Source organism: Pithys albifrons, chromosome 28 (genome assembly GCF_047495875.1).
Source record: "Pithys albifrons albifrons isolate INPA30051 chromosome 28, PitAlb_v1, whole genome shotgun sequence".
NCBI classification, from domain to species: domain Eukaryota; kingdom Metazoa; phylum Chordata; class Aves; order Passeriformes; family Thamnophilidae; genus Pithys; species Pithys albifrons.
The window spans coordinates 63,537-85,605 of record NC_092485.1 but is presented as its reverse complement, the minus strand read 5'-3'; the positions used below and the strand labels follow the sequence as shown (position 1 = coordinate 85,605).

Here is a 22,069-nt window from a genome sequence, read left to right as displayed (position 1 = left end):
GTGCTCTCAGTGCCCTCATGCCATGGGGAGGGGCTGCTGGGAGTGCTTCAGGGCTGGGCACTGCTGTGGGTAAAGGGGTTGTGCTCTGATGAAGAAGCATCGATGCAGTTTTGACTTTGCTGTTCTTTCTCCAGAATCTTCCTCCAGCTCCAGCAGGAAACTTCTCCCCTTCTCCTTCCCCTGGTTGGGTTCTTTCTGGCTCAGACATCTCCATGTGTGTGACATGAAGCTGGTCTGAGCTGTCCAAGCTGCAGAACCTTCTGCTCTACCCACGGCTGGGTGGGATGTCCCACCACCTCACCCCGCCCCACCCCTACTCACTCCTTCCCCTCCACCTCCCACCATCCAGGTGAGTCCCACAAGGAGCAGGACAGAGAGACTGGAGGGTTTGGGGACCAAAGGCCCTCAGATGGACTTGCTTTATTGTCACAGCTGAGGGCAGGCTGAGGGGCAGCACCCCCCAGGGCACTGCCAGGGAGGGGCAGCCCTGCGGGCAGCAGATAGAGAGGACATCACCACAGGCACCGATCCCAGCCAGCGGCTCCAGCATCCACCTGGGGACAAGGAGTGACATCCAGGTTCTGGAAGGTCAGGGGTGAGGTGGGAAAGGTTCCTGCTGTGGTTCTAAGGCAAAACAAGCCCAGCCCAGCCCTGGTACCCTCTCATGCCCCACAGAAGTCGGGCACAACCCTTTGGCTCTGCTTTCCCACCCCACAGCCCCATCTCACACCCCTTTACACCTGCCCCAGTGCCAGGACTTGCCCCCCATACCCACTCCCTGGTGCTCTAGAGGCCCTGGCAGCAAACTGAGGCTTTGCCCACCATATTGGGCACACCAGTCTGCCCCTCATGTTCCTCCTGGCTGCAAACTGGGGCTCTGCCCACCATATTGGGCACACCAGTCTGCCCCTCATGTTCCCCCTGGCTGCAAACTGGGGCTCTGCCCACCATATTGGGCACACCAGTCTGCCCCTCATGTTCCTCCTGGCTGCAAACTGGGGTTCTGCCCACCATATTGGGCACACCAGTCTGCCCCTCATGTCCCTCCTCCTGTCTGCAAACTGGGGCTCTGCCCACCATATTGGGCACACCAGTCTGCCCTTCATGTCCCCCCTCCTGGCACAACCCACAGCCCTTCCTGTACCCCTCACAGGGCAGTTTCTCCCAGCCCAGCAGTGCCAGGGGGCAAGGGAGGCTGGGCTGGGGCTCCGTTAGCAGGTGACAAGGATGACCCAGGACAGTCGGTTGGGTGGCACCCTTGTCACCCGCTGCTGGGGTGGGTTCACCCCACACCCTACACCCCACAGATGCCACCCCAGACCTACCTCGCTCCGTGTCGTGGCCTCCAACCCATTCTCACTTGGGCACTGCAGAGAGCACAGAGAGGAACCTCTGGAGCTGCCCTGGGGCTGCCCCGCTTGGACTGCCAGGGGTGGGCGAAGGCACAGCCAGCACTGCCACGTGTGCCCACAGTGCCAGCCCCACAGCACCAGCCCCACAGTGCCAGCCCCAACACACACGTGTGCCCACAGTGCCAGCCCCACAGTGCCAGCCCCACAGCACCAGCCCCACGGTGCCAGCCCCAACACACACGTATGCCCACAGTGCCAGGCCCACACATACATGTGTGCCCACAGCACCAGCCCCACAGTGCCAGCCCCACACACACACGTGTGCCCACAGTGCCAGCCCCACACATACACGTGTGCCCCACAGCACCAGCCCCACAGTGCCAGCCTCACGGTGCCAGCCCCACACATACACGTATGCCCCACAGCACCAGCCCCACAGTGCCAGCCCCACAGTGCCAGCCTCACACATACACGTGTGCCCCACAGTGCCAGCCCCACACATACACGTGTGCCCTACAGCGCCAGCCCCACAGTGCCAGCCCCACAGTGCCAGCCCCACACATACACGTGTGCCCTACAGTGCCAGCCCCACACATACACGTGTGCCCTACAGCGCCAGCCCCACAGCGCCAGCCCCACACACACACGTGTGCCCACAGTGCCAGCCCCACACATACACGTGTGCCCTACAGCGCCAGCCCCACAGTGCCAGCCCTACAGCGCCAGCCCCACACATACATGTGTGCCCACAGCGCCAGCCCAAGAGTTTCAGCCCCACAGTGCCAGGCTCACAGTGCCAGCCCCACACATACACGTGTGCCCACAGCGCCAGCCCAAGAGTTTCAGCCCCACAGTGCCAGGCTCACAGTGCCAGCCCCACACATACACGTGTGCCCACAGTGCCAGCCCCACAGTGCCAGCCCCACACATACACGTGTGCCCCACAGTGCCAGCCCCACACACACACCCCAGCTTGCCCCACACACACCAGCCCCCCCCAAACGTGATCTGAGCAGCCCCACACTCCATCAGAGCCTCTTCCTGGCCAGACTGGCCCTGACCTCCCAGCCTGGGTGAGTGCCAGGTGTGCCCAGCACAACCACCAACTCCTCAGCCTGCCTGACTGGGCAGGTCCCACAGCGTGGGCAGGAGGGGAGGGGGAGATTCTGCCCCTCTGCCCCACCTGCAGAGCTGCTCCAGCCCTGGGGAACAGCAGCACAAGGATCTGGAGCTGTTGGAGAGAGTCCAGAGGAGGTCACAGAGATGCCCCAAGGGCTGCAGCCCCTCTGCTCTGGAGCCAGGCTGGGAGAGCTGGGAATGTTCCCCTGGAGAAGGGAAGGCTCCAGGGACACCTGAGAGCCCCTGGCAGGGCCTGAAGGGGCTCCAGGAGAGCTGGAGAGGGACTGGGGCCAAGGGCTGGAGGGCCAGGCCCCAGGGAATGGCTTCCCACTGCCAGAGGGCAGGGAGAGGGGGGAGATGGGGAAGGAATTGCTGGCTGGGAGGGTGGGGAGGGGCTGGGCTGGAATTCCCAGAGGATGCCCCAGCCCTGGCAGTGCCCAAGGCCAGGCTGGATAAACTTGGAGCCCCCTGGGCTGGGGGAGGGGTCCCTGCCCAGGGATGGGGTGGGATGGGTGGGATTTGAGCCATCTGTGGGGGCAGCTCCTTGCAAGGGCCACTCTGGGTGTTCTGCTGAGGCAGCGAAATGTGAGCTGGGCACTCTGGGCACGATTCCGGCATATAAATCAGGGCAGTCCAGGTGCAGGGGCAGGAGGGGCAGCGCCCGCCCCGCAGCAGGGCTTGGGGGGGCTTGGGGCACATGCTGGGGATGCAGAGAGGGGCAGGAGGTGGGCACAGCCTCCCGAACCTCCGCTGCTCCTTTGGCTCTGTGGTTCTGGTTTCCTCCTCATTGTGCAGTTTTGGGCACCACAATATAAGATATGAAACCACTGGAGAGTGTCCAAAGGAGGGCAAAGAGATGGGGAAGGGCCTGGAGGGGCAGCATGGGAGGACACTGAGCGCACGAGGAGACCGAGGGGAGACCTCATTGCAGGTACAACTTCCTTGGCAGGGGCAGAGGAGGGGCAGACACTGAGCTGTGCTCTGTGGGGACCAGGGACAGCACCCAGGGAATGGCCTGGAGTTGTGTCAGGGCAGGTTTGGGTTGGGTATCAGGAGAAGGTTCTTCCCCCAGAGGGTGGTGGGCACTGACCAGACTCCCCAGGGCAGTGGGCACAGCACTCAGGGAGTGCCTGGATGATGCTCTGGGGCACAGGGTGTGACTCCTGGGGATGGTCCTTGTGGGTCCCTCCCAGCTCAGCACATTCTCTGATACTGTGGTTTTTTGGCCATGAATGTGGGAAGATTATTTCAAGACACTTGAAGACCAGGACCCCAGAAATCCTGAAGCTGCATCTCCATGGGGCTGCTCAGAGTCCTTCAACCTTCCCATCACCAGGACCAACTCTAAGCAGGGACAAACCACACTCCTGTGAAAGAGAGACCAGGAAAGGGTAGGGCAGGAGTCTTCTCCTGGGCCAAGCCTACCTTTCACATCGAGCCTGCAGTCCACTGAGGCCTCCCCCAGGGGGTTCACAGCCTTGCAGGTGTAGACCCCCCCATCAAAGGGGCCAGGCTTGCGGATCTCCAGCGAGCAGACCCCCTGCTCGATCATGGCGATGTACTTGGGATCCTCCCGGATCTCCATTTGGTTCTTCATCCAGATGATTTTGGGCTGGAAGGGAGCAGGGTTTGTTCAGTTGTTTAATGAGAAATCTGAGCCCAAAATGCAGCCATCTCCCTCTGCCTTTGCCTTGGCCCTGCCTGCACCTGGTGGTCATGGTGGAACTCACAGTCACAAGAAACTTGAAGACCAAAATCTCCCATTCTTGAGTTCTAAACATTGTTCAATTCCTCCCTCTGCCTTTGCCTTGGCCCTGCCTGCACCTGGTGGTCATGGTGGGACTCACAGTCACAAGAAACTTGAAGACCAAAATCTCCCATTCTTGGCCCTAAATATTGTTCCACACTTCCTCCCCCAGCACAGCAGGGCATAGGTCATGGTTGGAATGACAACCAAGAACACCCTAAACCTGCCCCAGTTTGAATCAGGGGCAGCTGCAGCTCCCTGAGCTCATCCAACCCTCACCCAACACGTCCAACTGTCTCCCAGTCCCTCCAACCACCTTTCACGCCCCTCCAGGTGCCCCCACACGGGAGTGGTGCTGCCCATGGAGGCTCCTCTGACCTGGGGGAAGCCCCTGACTGAGCAGAAGAGGTGTGTGCTGTAGCCACGGGTGGTGGTTCGGTCTGTCAGGGGCTGTGTGAACTTTGGAGGCTCCATCATGTCCCTCTGAGGGATCTTCTCTGGCTGGTAAGTGGTTTCTAAGGAAATAACGAGTTCTGGCCTGAGGCAGAGGGGTCAGGGTGTCAGCACAAGGTGCCCAAACCCACCTCTGCTCCCTCACAGAACAAGCCAGAGGTCATTCCACCCAACCAAGGACTTGGTCTTGGGCTCAGACCAGCTCTGCCTCCTCATCCAACCGCACCACACCAGTGCCCAGTCCCTGCAGGGCACAGGGGAGATGCCAGTCCCCAAACTCCCTGTGATCCCTTCGAGGTGCAGCAGGTCAGATCCAGGCCAGGCACCTCTAGGGACCTCCCACTTCATCCCCAAATCCAGTGCCCAGGAACAGGAGCTGGGGGGAAGCTCTGCAGGTGGCAGAGTCTCCCAGGGGCAGGATGGGGGCAGAGGGAGGAGAGCAGGGCTGGGGGACCTGGGTGGAGGTTTGACCTGAGATGAACACTGAGAGTAGGGTTGGGGGCCACTGGGTGGAGGTTTGACCTGAGATGGACACAGAAAGCAGAGCTGGGGGTGCTGGGTGGAGGTTTGACCCCGAGATGGACACTGAGAGCAGGGCTGGGGGTGCTGGGAGGAGGTTTGGCCATGAGATGGACAATGAGGGCCCTCTGCTGGCCCTGAGCTGTGGGGTCAAAGGTAGGGCTGTTCCTCACCCCCCCAGCTCCTACTTGAATCCCAACCCAGGGCTATCCATGCCTTGATTCCTTCCAGGGGGCTGACCATGGCACAAGTTCTCCTGAGGAGAACTGAGGAGCAGGAAGGAGCCAGGAGACTTCTGGACCTCACCAAGAGTCACCACCGCCCCACCACCTTCCCCCCAACAGGGTCAGGACCCTCCTCACCGCCCAACTCCCCAAAATCACTGAGCCAGGACACCTCTGGATCTCTCCAGGGGCCACCACCGCCCCTACCACCTCAACCCCAGCATGGTCAGGACCCCCCTCACCCCCCAAACTCCCCAAAACCACTGAGCCAGAGGCCATCACCTCAACCCCAGCATGGTCAGGACCCTCCTCATCCCCCAACATGCCCAAAAAACCAATGAGCCAGGGCCCACCACCGCCCAACCACCTCAACCCCAGCAGGGTCAGGACCCCCTTCACTCCCCAACCCCCCAAAATCACTGAGCCAGGAGACCTCTGGACCTCTCTAGGGGCCACCACCACCCCCACCACCTCAACCCCAGCATGGTCAGGACCTCCCTCGCCCCCCAAACCCCAAAACCACTGAGTCAGGGGGAGATGCCCACTTGTCTTCTCGATGTGGGCGAGCCCCGGGGCGAGGGCGGCGCTGTCGCTGAGCCCGCAGCAGTTCTCAGAGAACACACGGAAGGAGTAGGAGTTGCCGATGATGAGGTCGGAGACGGTGCAGCTCGTGCGGCTGCAGCGCTCCAGCACTGTGAACCACTTCTGCCAGGGAGGAGAAGACAAGTAGTGCTGAGGGCAGGCAGGAGGTGCCAAGCAGGGAGGAGGGGTGTGGGGGGCCACCAGGTGTCCCAGTTCAGCAGGTGGGATCACTGTGTGGGTGGGACCAAAGCTGTGGATTCTCCACCCTCTGTACCATTTCCCAGAACTGTTCCCAATGGCCCATTGGCAGCAGCTGCCCAGGGCACAGCTGAGCCCTCAGGCTGGGAGCTGGCTGGGAAAGAAGCCTGGCAGAGGAGCTGGGAGAACTGCCCTGCAGGGACTCCTTGGCACCTCCACACCCACCTGAGGGCTCAGCTCTGCCCATGGGCCAGCAACGAGTCCAAAATCCCCCCTGACTGCCAGAGTCAGATCCCCCAGGGTAGAACTCCCTGCCCTGGGGGAGCCACTGGGGGCTCCCACCCAAACCTGAGGGGCAGGGGATTCTGGGACCACTGATTGGATCCAGAGGAGGAGCAGACCCTGGACAGGAGGAGCCCACCACTCTCCACCAGACTGTGCCATCATCTGCACCAACAGGTGTTTCACCTCCTTTTCCTTTGGCCTCAGAGGAACCACGTGGGGCTCAGCACAGGGGCCACCAAACCCCCCAGTGTTTGTGCCCTGGGGGTGGGTTACACTGCTGGGTTTGGGGGTTAAACCCAATTTCTCTTTGTGCCATTGCATTTATTGAAATATTGTTATTAAATTGGAACTCTGACTTATAATCTCTCTTGTGGTGGGTTCCTTTCTCCTGCCAGTTCACCTTTAAACCAGCACACCAGGGCACTCACCCCGCTCTTCTTGTCCGACTTCTGCACCCTGTAGCCCTTGATCTCGGCGTTGCCGTTGTCTGCGGGGGGGCTCCACTCCAGGGCCACGTTAAAGCCCCACACGTCCACCAGCTTCAGGTTCTGGGGGGGCCCAGGGGGCTCTGCAGACCCAAAGCCCCCCAGGGTGAGATCCACCCCCAGATCCAAAGCCCCCCAGGGTGAGATCCACCCCCAGACCCAAAGCCCCCCAGGTGAGATCCACCCCCAGACCCAAAGCCCCACAGGGTGAGATCCACCCCCGTTCTGTGCATTGGGCACCAATTGTGCCTCAGTTTTAACCTCTTGTCACCCCCTTGCAGCTCACAAAGGGTGAGGGGCTGTGAGGGGCAAGGGCTGGCAGAAACCCTGCACCCTCAGGCAGAATTCACCTCCAGGATGCTGAAGAAGATCCCACTGGAAAAGGGGCCCCAGAGTCCCTTGTTGTTGGTCCTGCCCCATTCCATCCCACCCTCTCCCATCCCACCCCAAACAAGACCTGTCCAAAACCAAGGAGAAGAACCAAGCCCTGGAGAAGATATGAGGGGAAAGGAATGGAAGAAACCCTGAATTTTGGATCAGAAGAGTTCACCTTCAGGATCCTGGAGAAGATCCCAGTGGAAGAGGGACTCCAGAGTCTCTAGTTGCTGATCTTTCCCCATCCCATCCCATCCCATCCCACCCCAAACAAGACCAACCCAAAATTAAGGGGAAGAACTGAGCCCTAGAGAAGCTGTAAAGGCCAAGGGATGGTAGAAACTCTGAATTTTGGATCAGAGGAGTTCACCTCCAGGATCCTGGAGAAGATCCCACTGGAAAAGGGACTGCAGAGTCCCTTGTTGCTGGTCCTGCCCCATCCCATCCCACCCCACCCAAGAACAAGCCTGACCCCCAGCTGAGGAGGAGGAATGAGCCCTGCAGGGCCCCGTCCCACCCTTGCTGGAGGGGTAGGTGTCCTTTTTCTGAAAGTTTTCACTTTCAGGAGATTAGACCTTAATTCAATGTTGGCTTAACGAGACTTTCTGCCTAAGGAGAACCCCATTTTTCAAAGACAGGGAGATGTTTCTTTCCCTCTTACATTCCAGGGAAAAGCTCCCTGGAAAGTGTGGAGACAAACCAGATGTTCCAGGTGGGCACAGCAGAGAGGACAGAGAAGGAACCAGGAGTTTTTTCTCTTTCTCAACCCCAGAGCTGTTTTGTGACCTGCTGCATCTCGGATCATCCTCACCCTCACACTAAACCTTTTTGGGGGTTCTTTCCCCTGCCTTGGCATTTCTTGGGGGAGTGTGGTAGTTTTGGGTTTAGTTCCAGCCAGGCCTCAGTTCAGCAGGCCCAGAGAATGTGACAGAGAATCAGAAGGGATGAGCATCACCTGGTTAAGCAACCAAAGGGGTATTTCATATCATCTGACATCATCAAGAGGTATAAAAGGAGAGGGAGGAGGAGCTTTTCTCTCCTTTGGTCTTTGCCTCAGCCCCTGAGGCCGCCCTGCCCTGCCCTGCCCTGCCCAGATCAGGCCTTGCTGCCATCCCCGCTGGGTTATCCAGGGAGGGGAACATTTTCTTGTTAATTTATCTTTTCTCTTGTTGGGAGGTTTCTCTGGAAGAGTTTTTGGGAGGATTTGTGGGGTTTGGGTGGTTGGAATCTGTATTATTTGATTGGATGGCTCAGTGAAAGTGTTATTATTCCTTTTCACATTGTAGATATATGTATTATATTCTGTTTGTAATTTTCTTATATTATACAATTTCTTATACAAAAGAAAGACAATTAAAACCAGAATATGATATTATATATATATATATATATATATATATATATATATATATATACAAATGTAAGAAAAAACAAACTAACAACAATAACTGCTGAGTCACCCAACACCAAACCAAATAATACAGATTCCAGCCACCCAAACCCCACAAATCCTCCCAAAAACTCTTCCAGAGAAAACTTCCGGCAAGAGAAAAGATAAATTAACAAGAAAATGTTCCCCTCCCTGGATAACCCAGCAGGGATGGCAGCAAGGCCTGATCTGGGCAGGGCAGGGCAGGGCAGGGCGGCCTCAGGGGCTGAGGCAAAGACCAAAGGAGAGAAAAGCTCCTCCTCCCTCTCCTTTTATACCTCCTGATGATGTCAGAGGATATGAAATATCTCTTTAGGTGCTTAACCAGGTGATGCTTGTCCCTTCTGATCTCTGTCACATCCTCTGGGCCTGCTGAATCCTGTTTTTTCCTCCCTCTTTTTCCCTTGGTTGGGGGGACAGACCCTTTGTCTCTGTGTTGGGCAGTTGGCATTTTACCAGCTCAACCTGACACAGGGGGATGCACCCCTGGTTATGGGTTTGGTGAGGTGTAGGCCTAAATTCAGGCTTTGGATTTCAGACTGAGCCTGAGACTCTCAGCTGACTTGAGCTGGGCTGGGCCGGGCCGGCTGACACTGCTGGCCAAGGGTATTCCAGACCATATTCCAACATCATCTCAAAACATAAAAGCCAGTGTGGGAGTGGCTCGGGCAGTTCCTCCAAGCTGTGGGCCCAGCAGGACACGCTGTGCTGTCCCAGGAGGGACAGGAGGCCCAGGCCCAGCACCCCTTCCCACCATGTTATCCTGGGGGAGTAAAATGTTTGTTCTTAGTCCTTCTCTCTGCTTGGCTCTGTGCCTCTGGGAATTGAGTTCTCTGGAGTGATTTGTAGTTGGAATGGTGGGATTTTGTTGGTACTGAGAAATGAAATGTGAACAATTCAGATGTATATGGACCCTGTGGGACTGAAAGAGCTGCCAGTGAGGAATGAGCAGAGCCACAGGGTAGGGGTAGGAAGGGAATCACTCCCCAGGAGCTCTCAATTCCTCCCCAGAAGTTTCTCATGAGAACTCTTCAAGCTTCCCCCAGGACTCTGGGGGTGTGCTGAAAACAGTCAGGATGAGTTCACCAAAACACTGGACTTGTGAGATACGGATTATAACCAATTAGGACTTGTAGTTTGATGGTGTGAGATTCAATGTAGCCAATAGAATGTAGCCTTAACCCTGAATAAACTGTATGCAATGTGTAATAACGGGGCATTTGCTTGATCACATTGGTCTGTGGTAGTGTCCTTATTCCTCAGCCCTTTTATTGCTTACTTTAGGATTTGTGTTCCATGAGGAGTGGGGAGTTACTTTTTATGTTATTTCTAACTTGTGTAAGTGTGTGTTATATTATAATTTCCTTTTAATTTTCTGTATAAATATATATAATTAGTTTGGGTTTAAACCTGTTCTGAATTTCTAGGGTTTTTTTTCACAGAATCATAGAATCGATTGGGTTGGAAAAGACCTCCAAGATCATCGAGTCCAACCCTTGGTCCAACTCCAGTTCCTTTACCAGATCATGGCACTCAGTGCCACGTCCAATCTGTGTTTAAAAATCTCTAGGGATGGGGAATCCACCCCCTCTCTGGGCAGCCCATTCCAATCCCTGAGCACTCTCTCGAGAAAGAATTTTTTTCTGATCTCCAACTTCAATTTCCCCTGGCAGAGCTTGAGCCCATCGTGCCCCCTTGTCCTATTGCTGAGTGCCTGGGAGAAGAGACCAACCCCCACCTGGCCAGAACTTCCCTTCAGGTAGTTACAGACAGTGATGAGGTCACCTCTGAGCCTCCTCTTCTCCAGGCTAAACACCCCCAGCTCCCTCAGCCTCTCCCCACAGGGCTTGTGCTCCAGTCCCTTCTCCAGCCTCGTTGCTCTTCTCTGGACCTGCTCCAGCACCTCAATATCCTTTCTGAACTGAGGGGCCCAGAACTGAACACAACACTCAAGGTGTGGCCTCACCAATGCAGAGTACAGGGGAAGGGTCACTGCCCTGGGCCTGCTGGTCACGCTATTTTTGATCCAGGCCAGGATCCCATTGGCCTTCTTGGCCACCTGGGCACACTGTTGACTCATGTTGAGCTTCCTGTCAATTAGTACTCCAAGGTCCCTTTCTGTCTGGCTGCTCTCCAGCCACTCTGTGCCCAGCCTGGAGTGCTGCAGGGGGTTGTTGTGGCCAAAGGGCAGGACCTGCACTTGGCCTTGTTGAACTTCATCCCATTGCAATCAGCCCATCTCTCCAGTCTCTCCAGATCCCTCTGCAGAGCCCTCCTGCCTTCCAGCAGGTCGACATTCCCTCCCAACTTGGTGTCATCAGCAAATTTGCTGATGATGGACTCAATCCCACATCTAAATCATCAATAAAGATGTTAAACAGGACTGGACCCAATACAGACCCCTGGGGACACCACTGGTGACCGGCCACCAGCTGGATGCAGCTCCGCTCACCAGCACTCTCTGGGCCCGACCCTCCAGCCAGCTCCTAATCCTTTCTCCCTTTTCTCAGCGAGAGGGGAGGGAGGCTTTGACTCTGTATCAGGCAGTTGGCATTTTCCCAGCTCAGCCCAAGACAACCCCACACCTACCAACCACCTGGATGTGGAGGGTGGCCCTGTCCTCGGCGCCGCCGATGCCCACGGTGAGCTGGTAGTGCCCGGAGTCGCCGCGCTGCGCCTGCCGGATGTAGAAGATGGTGTCGCGCGCCGTGGTGCGGATGTTCACGCGGCTGCTGTCCAGGGGCTGCCCCTCCTTGGTCCAGGTCACCTCGGGCTGGGGCTTTCCCTGCAGCAGAGGAAGGGTGTGAGGATTACAGAAGGTTTTTTGAATTAGGAAGGCTTTGGTGTGGGTAGACACGGTAAGGTCGTGGTGGCCAAATGGAGAGAGCGCAGGTTGGAGGTGTCACACAGGAAATGGTTTATAAATCACTCTGTGAAGGAAGAAAAATAATAGAAAAAGGCAAGCAAGAAAGATAGATACAAGAATATCCTCTAAGTACAAGTTACACAATATATATTGTAAAACCCCACCCACAGCCGAGTTCTGTGCGTTGTATCGCGATGTCCATAAACTTTATTACAGCTTCTAATTTGATGTTACTTTCTGCCCAGATGTTCTTTGTGAAAAATTTATCTCTTCAACATTCTTTTTCTCATGCCTGCTTCTCTCAAAACTGTCTTATCTCATTTTGGTTTTGCTGGCCTGCTGGTTTTTCTCACAGGACTGATTAAGTTTCAGTGTTCTCATCTCTGTACCAAAAAGCACGAGCTACAAGGCCCAGCCTGCAGCTTCCAAAACCTTCCTAACTCAAAAACCCCTTAATAATCCTCACTCTTTGGGGCTGCAGGCAGCTCTCTAGGCCTAAGGGTTGGCTGGTACCTCTTGGTACCAGATGGGAACAGTAAAAGATAACCAATCCTGTGAGACTGAAACAGACATTTGGCTTTAAAGAGTTAACTGAGAAACTGTGGAACTCCCATTCCATGTGCCTTGTCCTACCAGCATTATGGAAATACCAGATAAATTGTTTTATCCCAGAAATGGATGTCAAGAATGTACTTAAAACATCCTTTAGTTGTTGCTACAGAGAAATGAGGAGGGAGCAATTCAGATCTGTATAAGATCCTGTAAGACCTAAACCAGCCTGCACCAACCCTGTGGGACTGAAGGCAGCCAAGAATAAACAAGTCCAGGCTGCCTGGAGGAGTTCTCTGCTCCCCAAGGATTCACACAGTAGTTTCCCACAGGACTCTGCAGGCACCTGAAAACATCTAGGATAAGTTCTCCAAAACATTGGACTTGTGAGATATGGATTATAACCAAGTAAAGATTGTGGCTTGATGGTGTGAGGTTCAAGCTTAGCCAACGGTGTGTGGCTTCAGCCCTGTATAAACCGTGTGTGGTGTGTAATAAAGGGGCATTCACTCCATCACACTGATCTGTGTGTGGTGTCCAGTTCCTCAGCCATTTATTTATTTATTTATTTAGTCACAGATTGATAAGATGCTCACTTAAAGAGAACATGAATCAGAAAACTCCCTGATGTCAAACACCGTGAGTCAAGAGAATGAAGAAAGGTGAAAAGTTCAAGCGAGGAAGATGAGCAAGAAAGACCCTTAGAGAGGCCAAAAATACCAGAACAACCCCAAAATACGTCCCCTGAAAGAAGATTCTAGCAAAGCCCCTCCTCTAACTCCACCTAAACTCCACCTGTTATGAATATGCATGTAAAATGTTGTCACCCCATCCTGACACTGGATAAAATCCCCCAAATTCCTACAAAAGTTGGAAGTGAACCCTCAGCAGTACCCACTGCTTCACTTCCCCTGCTCAGTGAATAAATCCCTTCTGATAAGATAAAACTTTTCTCTTAGCAGTGTTGAATTCGGCCTTTTATCGGCATCAAGAAAACTACAAAGCAACTAAAACAAAGTGAGAAAAGGAAAATTTGAGAGAAGCAAGTGTGAGAATGGAATGTGGGGAGATAAATCTCTCATGAAAAGAAAGTACATCTGGGCAGTGAGTAACATCCAGTTAGAAGCTGTGATAAAGTTTATAGACACTGTGATTGAACCTATGGCAGCTCACCATGGCTAAGATTTTACAGTGTCACAGAATTCCAGACTGTTCTGAGTTGGAAGGGACCCACACAGATCGAGTCCAACTGTTAAGTCAATGGCCCACAGAGGGGATTGAACCCAGGACCTTGGCATTGTTACAACCAAGTTATAAGCAACTGAGCTGATCTCAGAGTCAATATATATTGTGCAACTTGTCTTCTATTTTCTTTCTTTTTCCCTTCTTCATGTTCTTTTTGGTGGGATATAATAAACTTTCGTGGGTGTGACACCGGCCATCTGTCCTCCTTTTCTCCACCACAAGGAAATGCAGCCACAGAAGGGTTGGTGTTGGAATGTGGAATTCTGCTTAGAGCAAAAAGGGCTAGAATTCCCAAACAGAAAGCCTTGGACAACAAAGGCTGAAAGAAATTCTGTCACCAAGAACTGAGAAGGCCTCGTGATGCTCAATTTGAAGATAAATCTGCCTCCTACCTTGAGATAAGGACGAGCTCTGGAATGAGCTCAGACCATGTTGTAAACCTTTGCTCTCTTCCCCTCATGTAAATCTCTGAGATAACAAACAGTGACTGTTTCTGTAACTTAGCAAAGTATAGTGTAATTCTCTAATTAAAATAAGCCCTCCTGGGATTACCATAACTCTTCCTCCCTATTAGCATGTGCTGTCTCGGAGACCTCAAATTGAGGATTGAGAGTCAATAAAGTATTCCAGGTTCCATCCCCAGAACTGGGATTCTCAGTTATCATTGACCTTCACAGGCTGGAGGCACTGGAGAGTGGGCCCAGGGCAGACCACCCCTCCCATCCACTGATCCCTGCCAGCCCCATGGAGGGGGAACCATCGGGATCCAGGGATAAGCTGGCACATGTTGGCTCCCAGATCCCTCAGGGAACAAGCACAGCTTTACTAGAGCTGCACTCCCCTTGCCGAGGGGCTGAGCCCAGGCTCGAGCCCAGCAGTGTGGGCTTCAATTCAGCACCCAGGGGAATGCCCACCTGAAGAGCAGCCAGCACAAGGTCTCACGTGTCTCCAAGATGCCACATGGGCAGGTCCCTCATCTCAGGGGCTCTCACCTCCCCCTGCTTGGCCAGCAAGTTTTCTCCCTCCCAGACAAGGTGGTGGAGATGGTTTGGTGGTGCCCCACACAGGGTGAGATAGGTCAGCTGAGGAGACAACCTCCAGCTTGTCCCACCAGTGCCAGCATTGCTCCCCACCCCACATTTGCTCCAAAGGCAGCTGGTCCCCTCTAGAGGACCTCCAGTGTCCTGCTGTGGGGTTCTGGAGTGTGTGGCCAAGTCTTGGAGTGTGTGACCAGGTCCTGGAATGAGTGGCCCAGTTCTGGAGTGTGTGGCCAAGTCCTGGCCGGGAGCAGGACCTGGGCAGGGCTCGTGGGCTGAGACAGCAGCACAGACAGCCCATGTCCTGGTGTGTTTGGGGTTGTCCCATTGCCAGCACCACCAGTAAAGGTGTGGCAGGGGATAAATGAGAGCTGGGCAGGAATAGGGAAGAGGCTCCCACCCCACCTCCCACCCTTGGCCCACGAGACACAGGGACCAGGACGAGTCAGGCCATAGTTGGCACTAACGATGCTGATGACCATAAAAGTCATTGCAGAAGCTCACCTGGAGTGGGAACCCCCAGGGGATTAAATCCCAGCTGTCCCACCTACCTGGAAGGGGATCATGATGTTCACGGCATCCCCGACACGCCTGATGTAAGTCTCCCGCAGGTGACGAGGCATCCGGATCTTTGGGAGCTCTGGAGATCAGGAATTCAGGTTTAGAGGCCAAGGAATCACATCCCACCAGTAGCTGACACACCCCACTCATCCCCCTGATTGGCCATCCAGAAACCCAACAAGAACCACGGCCAGCTCTTCCCTCTCATCTCCTGGAGGGTTCTGATTGCCACCCCCTTGCCTGTACCCCCAAATTATCTCCATCCCTGGGGTATCAGGTCATCAATCCCATGGGTCAGTCACCCCCTTCACCATACTCAGGTCATGGAGGCACCATGGGCTGAACCAGAAGAGCCCCAGCATGACCCACATGGTAACAGCATCTCCCAGCTGGAAAATATTCCTCCCCCAGACTTTCCAGAGGCAACACAACCCAACTTCCAGCAAGGACAAGGCTCCCAAGACTTCCACCTTCCCTGTGCCATGGAGACCCGAGGAGGTGCCTGGTTAGAGCAGAGCTGTGACAGCCCCAGGTCTGGGACAGAGGACGTGTCCCCAAGGGAAGATGACAAAGGACGAGTCCCCAAGGGAACATAACAAAGCCAAGAAAAAACAACCCTGGAGAAGGCAGAGGGAGGGGTTGTCCCTTCCCAGGGTGAAAATAGCAGCCCTGTAACTCTACCAGGGATCCTCCTGGAGAGGCTTTGCGGGAGTCCCTATGGAAGAGCTGAGTGTCTGTGCACGGATTAAAGGGACAGGAGCTGCGGGGAGTGGGCGCGGCTGGAATGAAACCAGACTGAGCCGAGGCCCAGCAGCTGTGAGGAATGCTGGGCTGGGCTGAGCTGGGAGGGCAGCAGGTGCACAGCACTCCCAGTTGGCCTCGACAGCTGAGGATGTCCCTGCTCCACTACAGCTGCCACTCACTGTGAGGCTCCACCCACCCATCCATACATCCTTCCCTCCTTCCCTCCATCCATCCCTCCCTTCATCCCTCCATCCATCCATCCATCCATCCCTCCCTCCATCCATCCCTCCATCCATCCCTCCCTTCATCCCTCCATCCATCCATCCATCCCTCCCTCCATCCCTCCCTCCATCCATCCATCCATCCATCCCTCCCTCCATCCCTCCCTCCATCCATCCCTCCCTTCATCCCTTCATCCATCCCTCCATCCATCCATCCATCCCTCCCTCCCTCCCTCCCTCCCTCCATCCCTCCATCCCTCCCTCTCTGCTGCCTCTTGGGCTCATCCACAGAGACCCGACCTCGAGGAGGAATGTTAATCCCGGGGTGTTTCCCTCAGCTCCCTCCCTGTAACGAGGGTGGTGGCCCAGGGGACACAGTGACAGGGTGGTCAAGGCTGTTCCTGCCCCAGTTCCCTGTGAAATGTGTGTCCCACATCACCCCTCCATCCAGAGTCTCCTGGTCTCCCTCTGCTTCCCAAGGCCTCTCATCCCACCTGGTGCTCAGCCCTGGGTGTGTCCCTGCTAATTAAAATCCCGTGTGCTGCTCTAAATGAATGGGAGACAGGTACCGGGACCAGGAGGAAAGGGAAAGGGAAAGGGAAAGGGAAAGGGAAAGGGAAAGGGAAAGGGAAAGGGAAAGGGAAAGGGAAAGGGAAAGGGAAAGGGAAAGGGAAAGGGAAAGGGAGGGAAGAGAAGGGATGCTGCTGAGAGCCTTCTCCAGGCCTTTTCCTCTGAAAAGCTGATGGTTCCTGGCACAGCCTTTGCTGGCATTATTTCTACTTTTAAGCAGCTGAAAAATCCACCATGTCCTTCAAGTCCCAGGAAAACTTGTGACTTGCTAATTCCTGGTGGAGCAGAAAGGAGCAGAAAGGAGTCTGTGTTTGCAGTTGGCTGGTGGGAACCAGCCCTGCCCTGCTGGAGTGGCAGCTCCAGGGAGGAATGTGAGCCCTGCCAAGCATGGCAGCAACTCGTTCATTAGCGAGTTCAGCATGATTAAAGTTCCCACGCTCCAGACATCGGCATTCCTGGGCTAAACAAACACTGTGTGGTGGATTTGGGATGTGAGTGTGGCCAGGGGAGGGCATGGGCTGGGAAGGACATGGATCTGGGAAGGACATGGATCTGATTAGGACATGGATCTGCGAAGGACATGGATCTGAGCTCCTGTCCTTGGAGTCCTTCACCTGCTGCATTTCAGTGTCTTGGAGTGGGGAAGTCTCTCCTTGTCAAGGGAATTTGACACAGGCATTGAGAAGAACATCAAAAAGTGGGATCAGTGGGTTGGAAAGTTGTGGGTTTGATCCCTGTGTGGGACATTCACCCAAGAGCTGGACTCGATGAGCCTTGGGGTCCTTTCAAGCAGGAATATTCTGGGATGTCAGTCAAGGGAGGGATGTGACACGTGAGAGGCCAGAGGAGGCTCAGGAATTCTGCAGGAGTGGACACATGGGAATACTGCAGGGATTAAATCCAGGAATCCTGCAGAGATTTCAGCCAGGAATCCAGCAGGAATTTCCCCTGGGAATCCAGCAAGGATTTCAGCCAGGAATTCTACAGGGATTTCCTTGGGAACCCAGCAGAGATTTCCCTGGGAATACAGCAGGGATTTCCCCCGGGAATACGGCAGTGATTTCAGTCAGGAATTGTACAGGGATTTCCCCAGGGAATCCGGCAGGCATTTCCCCCAGTAATCCCGCAGGAATCCCTCGGGAATGCCGCCCCCACTCACGCAGGATCTCCCGGATGAGCACGGGCTGCTCCAGGCTGGCAGGGGCGCTGGCACCGCTGGCACTCAGCGCCGTCACCCGCACGTGGATCTTGTCCCCGGAGCTGAGGTTGGGCACCGAGCAGCGCGTGGACAGGAAGGGCTCCTTGTTCACAGCTGCCCACTCGGAGCCTGCGGGGGGACAGGGACAGACAGACAGACACTCCCAGACAGCCCAGGGGGGCAGCGGGTCAGGAGGGGCAGGGACAGACAGACAGACACCCCCAGACAGCCCAGGGGGGCACACCCAGGGCAAATAAGCCTTTCCTTGGAAAGGCAGAACGATTTGGGGCAGCAGGAAAAGTGGCCTTGGATGGGAGGGTGGGCAGTGCTGGGGTGGGCAGTGCTGGGGTGGGCAGTGCTGGGGTGGGCAGTGCAGGATGGGCAGTGCTGGGGTGGGCAGTGCTGGGGAGGGCAGTGCAGGATGGGCAGTGCTGGGTGGGCAGTGCAGGATGGGCAGTGCTGGGGTGGGCAGTGCTGAGGTGGGAAGTGCTGGGTGGGCAGTGCTGGGGTGGGCAGTGCAGGATGGGCAGTGCTGGGGTGGGCAGTGCTGGGTGGGCAGTGCTGGGGTGGGAAGTGCTGGGTGGGCAGTGGTGGGGTGGGAAGTGCTGGGTGGGCAGTGCAGGATGGGCAGTGGTGGGGTGGGCAGTGCTGGGTGGGCAGTGCAGGATGGGCAGTGGTGGGGTGGGAAGTGCTGGGTGGGCAGTGGTGGGGTGGGCAGTGGTGGGTGGGCAGTGGTGGGGTGGGAAGTGCTGGGTGGGCAGTGCAGGATGGGCAGTGGTGGGGTGGGCAGTGCTGGGTGGGCAGTGCAGGATGGGCAGTGGTGGGGTGGGCAGTGCAGGATGGGCAGTGGTGGGGTGGGCAGTGCTGGGTGGGCAGTGCAGGATGGGCAGTGGTGGGGTGGGCAGTGCAGGATGGGCAGTGGTGGGGTGGGCAGTGCTGGGTGGGCAGTGCAGGATGGGCAGTGGTGGGGTGGGCAGTGCTGGGTGGGCAGTGCTGGGGTGGGCAGTGCTGGGTGGGCAGTGCAGGATGGGCAGTGGTGGGGTGGGCAGTGCTGGGGTGGGAAGTGCTGGTGTGAAGACCTTAGGGTGAAGCGTTGAGGGTGAAGTTCTGGGGTGGGCAGTGCTGGGTGGGCATTGCTGGGTGGGCAGGGCAGGGTGGGAAGTGTTGGAGGTAAAGTTTTAGGGGTGAAGTTCTGGAAGGTGCTGGGATGGGAAGTTCTTGGGGTGGGCAGTGCTGAGGTGGGCACCTCCCTCACCCCAAACTGGGGAGCTGAAGTGGGCACTTCTGGGTGGGCAGTGCTGGGTGGGCAGAGCTGGGGGTGAAGTTTTAGGGTGGGCAGGGCTGGGCGGGCAGTGCTGGGGTGGGAAATTCTGGGCTGGGCAGTGCTGGGGTGGACAGTGCTGGGTGGGCAGTGCTGGGTGGGCAATGCAGGGGTGGGCAGTGCTGGGGTGGGCAGTGCTGGGGTGGGCACTGCTGGGGGGGCACTGCCTGGTGGGCACTGCTGGCAGAACCTCAGCACTGGAACAGGGGTGTGGTCACTGCTGCCCAGGGGCATTTGTGGAAGCAAAGGTGCTTTGCCCCCCTGCCAGTCTGCTCCTCTCACTGCCCCAGGGCAGCTCTGGAGCTTCCCCACCTTCTGCCCATCCCCTGCCACCAGCAGCTGAACCTCTCCATGCCAAGCACCTTCAAACCGAGGTGGTTTTCCTGTCAGTGCCATCAGAGCAGGCACATCCCACCAGCTCCTCTTTCCCCCTCACCAATTCCTGCTGCTCCAACCCACTGTATGGGGAGCCCCTTGTACCGAGCAGGGCTGTGTACTGACGGTCAGAAGAGCTCAGGCACAGCAGTCACCAGAAGGCTTGATCAGAAGGCTCACAACTTAGGGAGTTTATTCAAGATAGATTAACAGACAGCTCTTCACAGCTCATAGTAGAAGAAGTTAGTCCCTAGAAGTTCCCATTACATCACCTCACATCCTCGTAGATCTAGATCTGACTCTCACGCAGTGATAACCACACCTTTTATGCACTCTCACATCCAGCATGCTACTACATATTGGTTCACCAATTCACCTTGCACACTCCACAGCCTCTCACTGGTCACAAGCCACCACACACACTCCAGGTAGCTCTGATCTCTTTAAGGTAGAACTCCAAACAGCTTTCCTTAAGGGATGCACTTACACTCACCCCTACAACCCACCCCACGGCCAAGGGGCAGAACCTCCCCCTCGTGCCCAGCACTGCCTTTTGCCAATCTCTGAAGAGGTTTCTCAGCTAAAAAACAAACTGCCCCAGTCCCCAAAGTCCTGAGTGTCCCAGGTGGGCAACCAGAACAACCCGTGTATGCCAGGGTTTGACAACCCACCCTGGGCACCTCCAGACTGAGAAGGTTTTCCTGTCAGTGCCATCAGAGTGAGCAAATCCCACCAGCTCTTCTTTCCCCCTCACCACATCCTGCTTCTCTAACCCACCCCCTGTGCCAGGGTTTGCCAAGCTACCCCGGGCACCTCCAGGTTTTGCTGTCAGTGCCATCAAAGCCAAATCCCACCAACTCCTCTTTCTTCACTGCCCAGACCAGCCCTTGCCCAAACCTCACCATGTTTTAGTCTTGCAGCAGCCACAGAGCCCTTGTGGTGGTCCCAGCGTGCCTGGGGCTCTCCTGCCACCCAGGCAGGCCCAAGGAGGGCACCCAAGCTGTGTCCTTTGGGTTGCTGCCACCCATCTCTCTCCAGGAGCTGCTGCACCTTTCCTTGTGCCCCTCCATGGTCACCTCCTGGCCCCAGCCCATGGTGGAAGCCAAGAACGTGCTGTTTGTGGCTTCCACAGCCAAGGATCAAGTTTCCAAGGCCCTCAGACCACCTGGGCCTCCAAATCCACTCCAGGCTCATGCAGGCCACCAGCCTCGGCCCTGCAGACCCCCCAGAGAGTCCCCCTAAAGCCCAGCAAGGCTTCCAGAGAGAGAGTAAAACACGAGTCTTGCCCACCCACCCCATTCCAGAGCCCAGCAGTGCAACCAGAGAGCCACAGATGGTTCCTGTTGCCACCCCCAGCCCCCTCCCTCCACCACAGCCATCCCTCCTTCAGGTCCCCTGGCACATTCCAGCCCCTCCTGTGCTGCCCAGGGACCTTTCCTGCCTCATCCTCCCGCCTTGGCCTCATTCCACCCAGGCTTTATTTTGGGCAAACACGGGAGAATTGAACTTCTTCCTCCTGTTTTCTGGGATCCCCATCCCAACCCTGCAGAGCTGGAGTTCATCAGAGACCATCAGGGAGTGCTGGTCTCTCCTCCACACCTGAGCTGGACTTAACAGGGACTTTAAACCCATCCCAACCCCCTGCTAAAGACATCACTACAATCTGAAGCCAACAAGAAGCTCCACTTCTCCATGGGGAAAAAAATGAACAATTTGGGCAAAGAAAGGGCAATGCACCCCCACCCTGCTCCAGCCACCACCTGCCCAAGCCCCGAGGAGGCAGCAGAGCCTTGTCCTACCTCCATCCTTGCGGATCTCCACCACGTACCCATCCAGACCCGCCCTGCCCGTGCGCTCCGGGGCTCTCCAGGTCAGCGTGAAGGAGTTCTCGGTCACTTCTTCCACCGCCAAGGACAGAGGAGGGCTGGGTGGCTCTGAAAGGCACGCAGGGCTTGAGAGGGCACTGCCACCCAGCTGTGCCCATCCTCAGCCCAACCACCCACCCTCTGAATGCCCGGCAAAACTTCCTCGGTGACTCCTTTCCTCTGTCCTTTCCCCTCTCCCCTTCTCCCCTCCCCGTCCTCACCTTCCTTGGGTTTCTCTGGTTTGGGTTCGGGGGCAGGGGTCGCTTCTGGAGCGGCTCCGTCTGTGGGCACCGGGGGCTGCTCTGTGCCAGGGGGATTCTCTGTGCCAGGGGGATGCTCGGGGGCTGGGGACTCTTCAGCACCCGGGGCTGGCGCTGGGGCTGCTTCTTCCTTCGGGGCTGGTTCTTCCTTGGGGGCTGGGGCCGGTTCTTCCTTGGGGGCTGGGGCCGGTTCTTCCTTCGGGGCTTGGGCCGGTTCTTCCTTCGGGGCTGGCACGGCCTTTTCCTTCGCCGCCGGTGCCCCCTTTTTCTTGGCAGCGGCCGGGGTTGGTTTTTTGGCCGGAGGGGCCGCTTTGCCCGTCATTGCTGCGGAGCCTGGGGAGGAACAGCGGGGTTTGGGGTCTCCCCTCGGGGGTCTCTGCTCGGGGGTCTCCGCTCTGCTCTGGGGTTCCCTCTCCCCACAGAAGGTTTTTGCTGTCGGTCCGAACCCCGCAGTGGGGTCTCTGCTCGGGGGTCTCCTCTCGGCACGGG

The 22,069-nt window shown here is 56.3% G+C and overlaps 1 protein-coding gene across 1 annotated transcript; it reads right to left on the bottom strand.

Annotated features, from left to right (window-relative positions):
* Positions 1 to 431: 431 nt before the first annotated feature.
* On the bottom strand, positions 432 to 21,956 carry MYBPH (myosin binding protein H). Its single transcript, XM_071578669.1, has 11 exons — positions 21,542 to 21,956; positions 21,255 to 21,389; positions 17,721 to 17,888; positions 15,017 to 15,105; positions 11,358 to 11,553; positions 6,908 to 7,047; positions 5,960 to 6,119; positions 4,597 to 4,733; positions 3,897 to 4,083; positions 1,326 to 1,367; positions 432 to 581 (listed from the first exon to the last, which is right to left on the bottom strand). The coding sequence occupies exons 1-10, from the start codon at positions 21,900 to 21,902 to the stop codon at positions 1,357 to 1,359; spliced, it is 1,584 nt and encodes a 527-aa protein (XP_071434770.1). The 5' UTR covers positions 21,903 to 21,956; the 3' UTR covers positions 432 to 581; positions 1,326 to 1,356.
* Positions 21,957 to 22,069: the final 113 nt, after the last annotated feature.

Bases quoted from the DNA above. Each gene is read 5' to 3' on its own strand.
- MYBPH (XM_071578669.1), bottom strand. From the start codon at position 21,902: ATGACGGGCAAAGCGGCCCCTCCGGCCAAAAAACCAACCCCGGCCGCT. The intron at 4,734-5,959 runs GTGGGCATCTCC...TTATTTCCTTAG, and splicing joins CGCCCACATCGAGAAGACAA to AAACCACTTACCAGCCAGAG. The intron at 4,084-4,596 runs GTCAGAGGAGCC...GCTCCCTTCCAG, and splicing joins CAGTCAGGGGCTTCCCCCAG to CCCAAAATCATCTGGATGAA.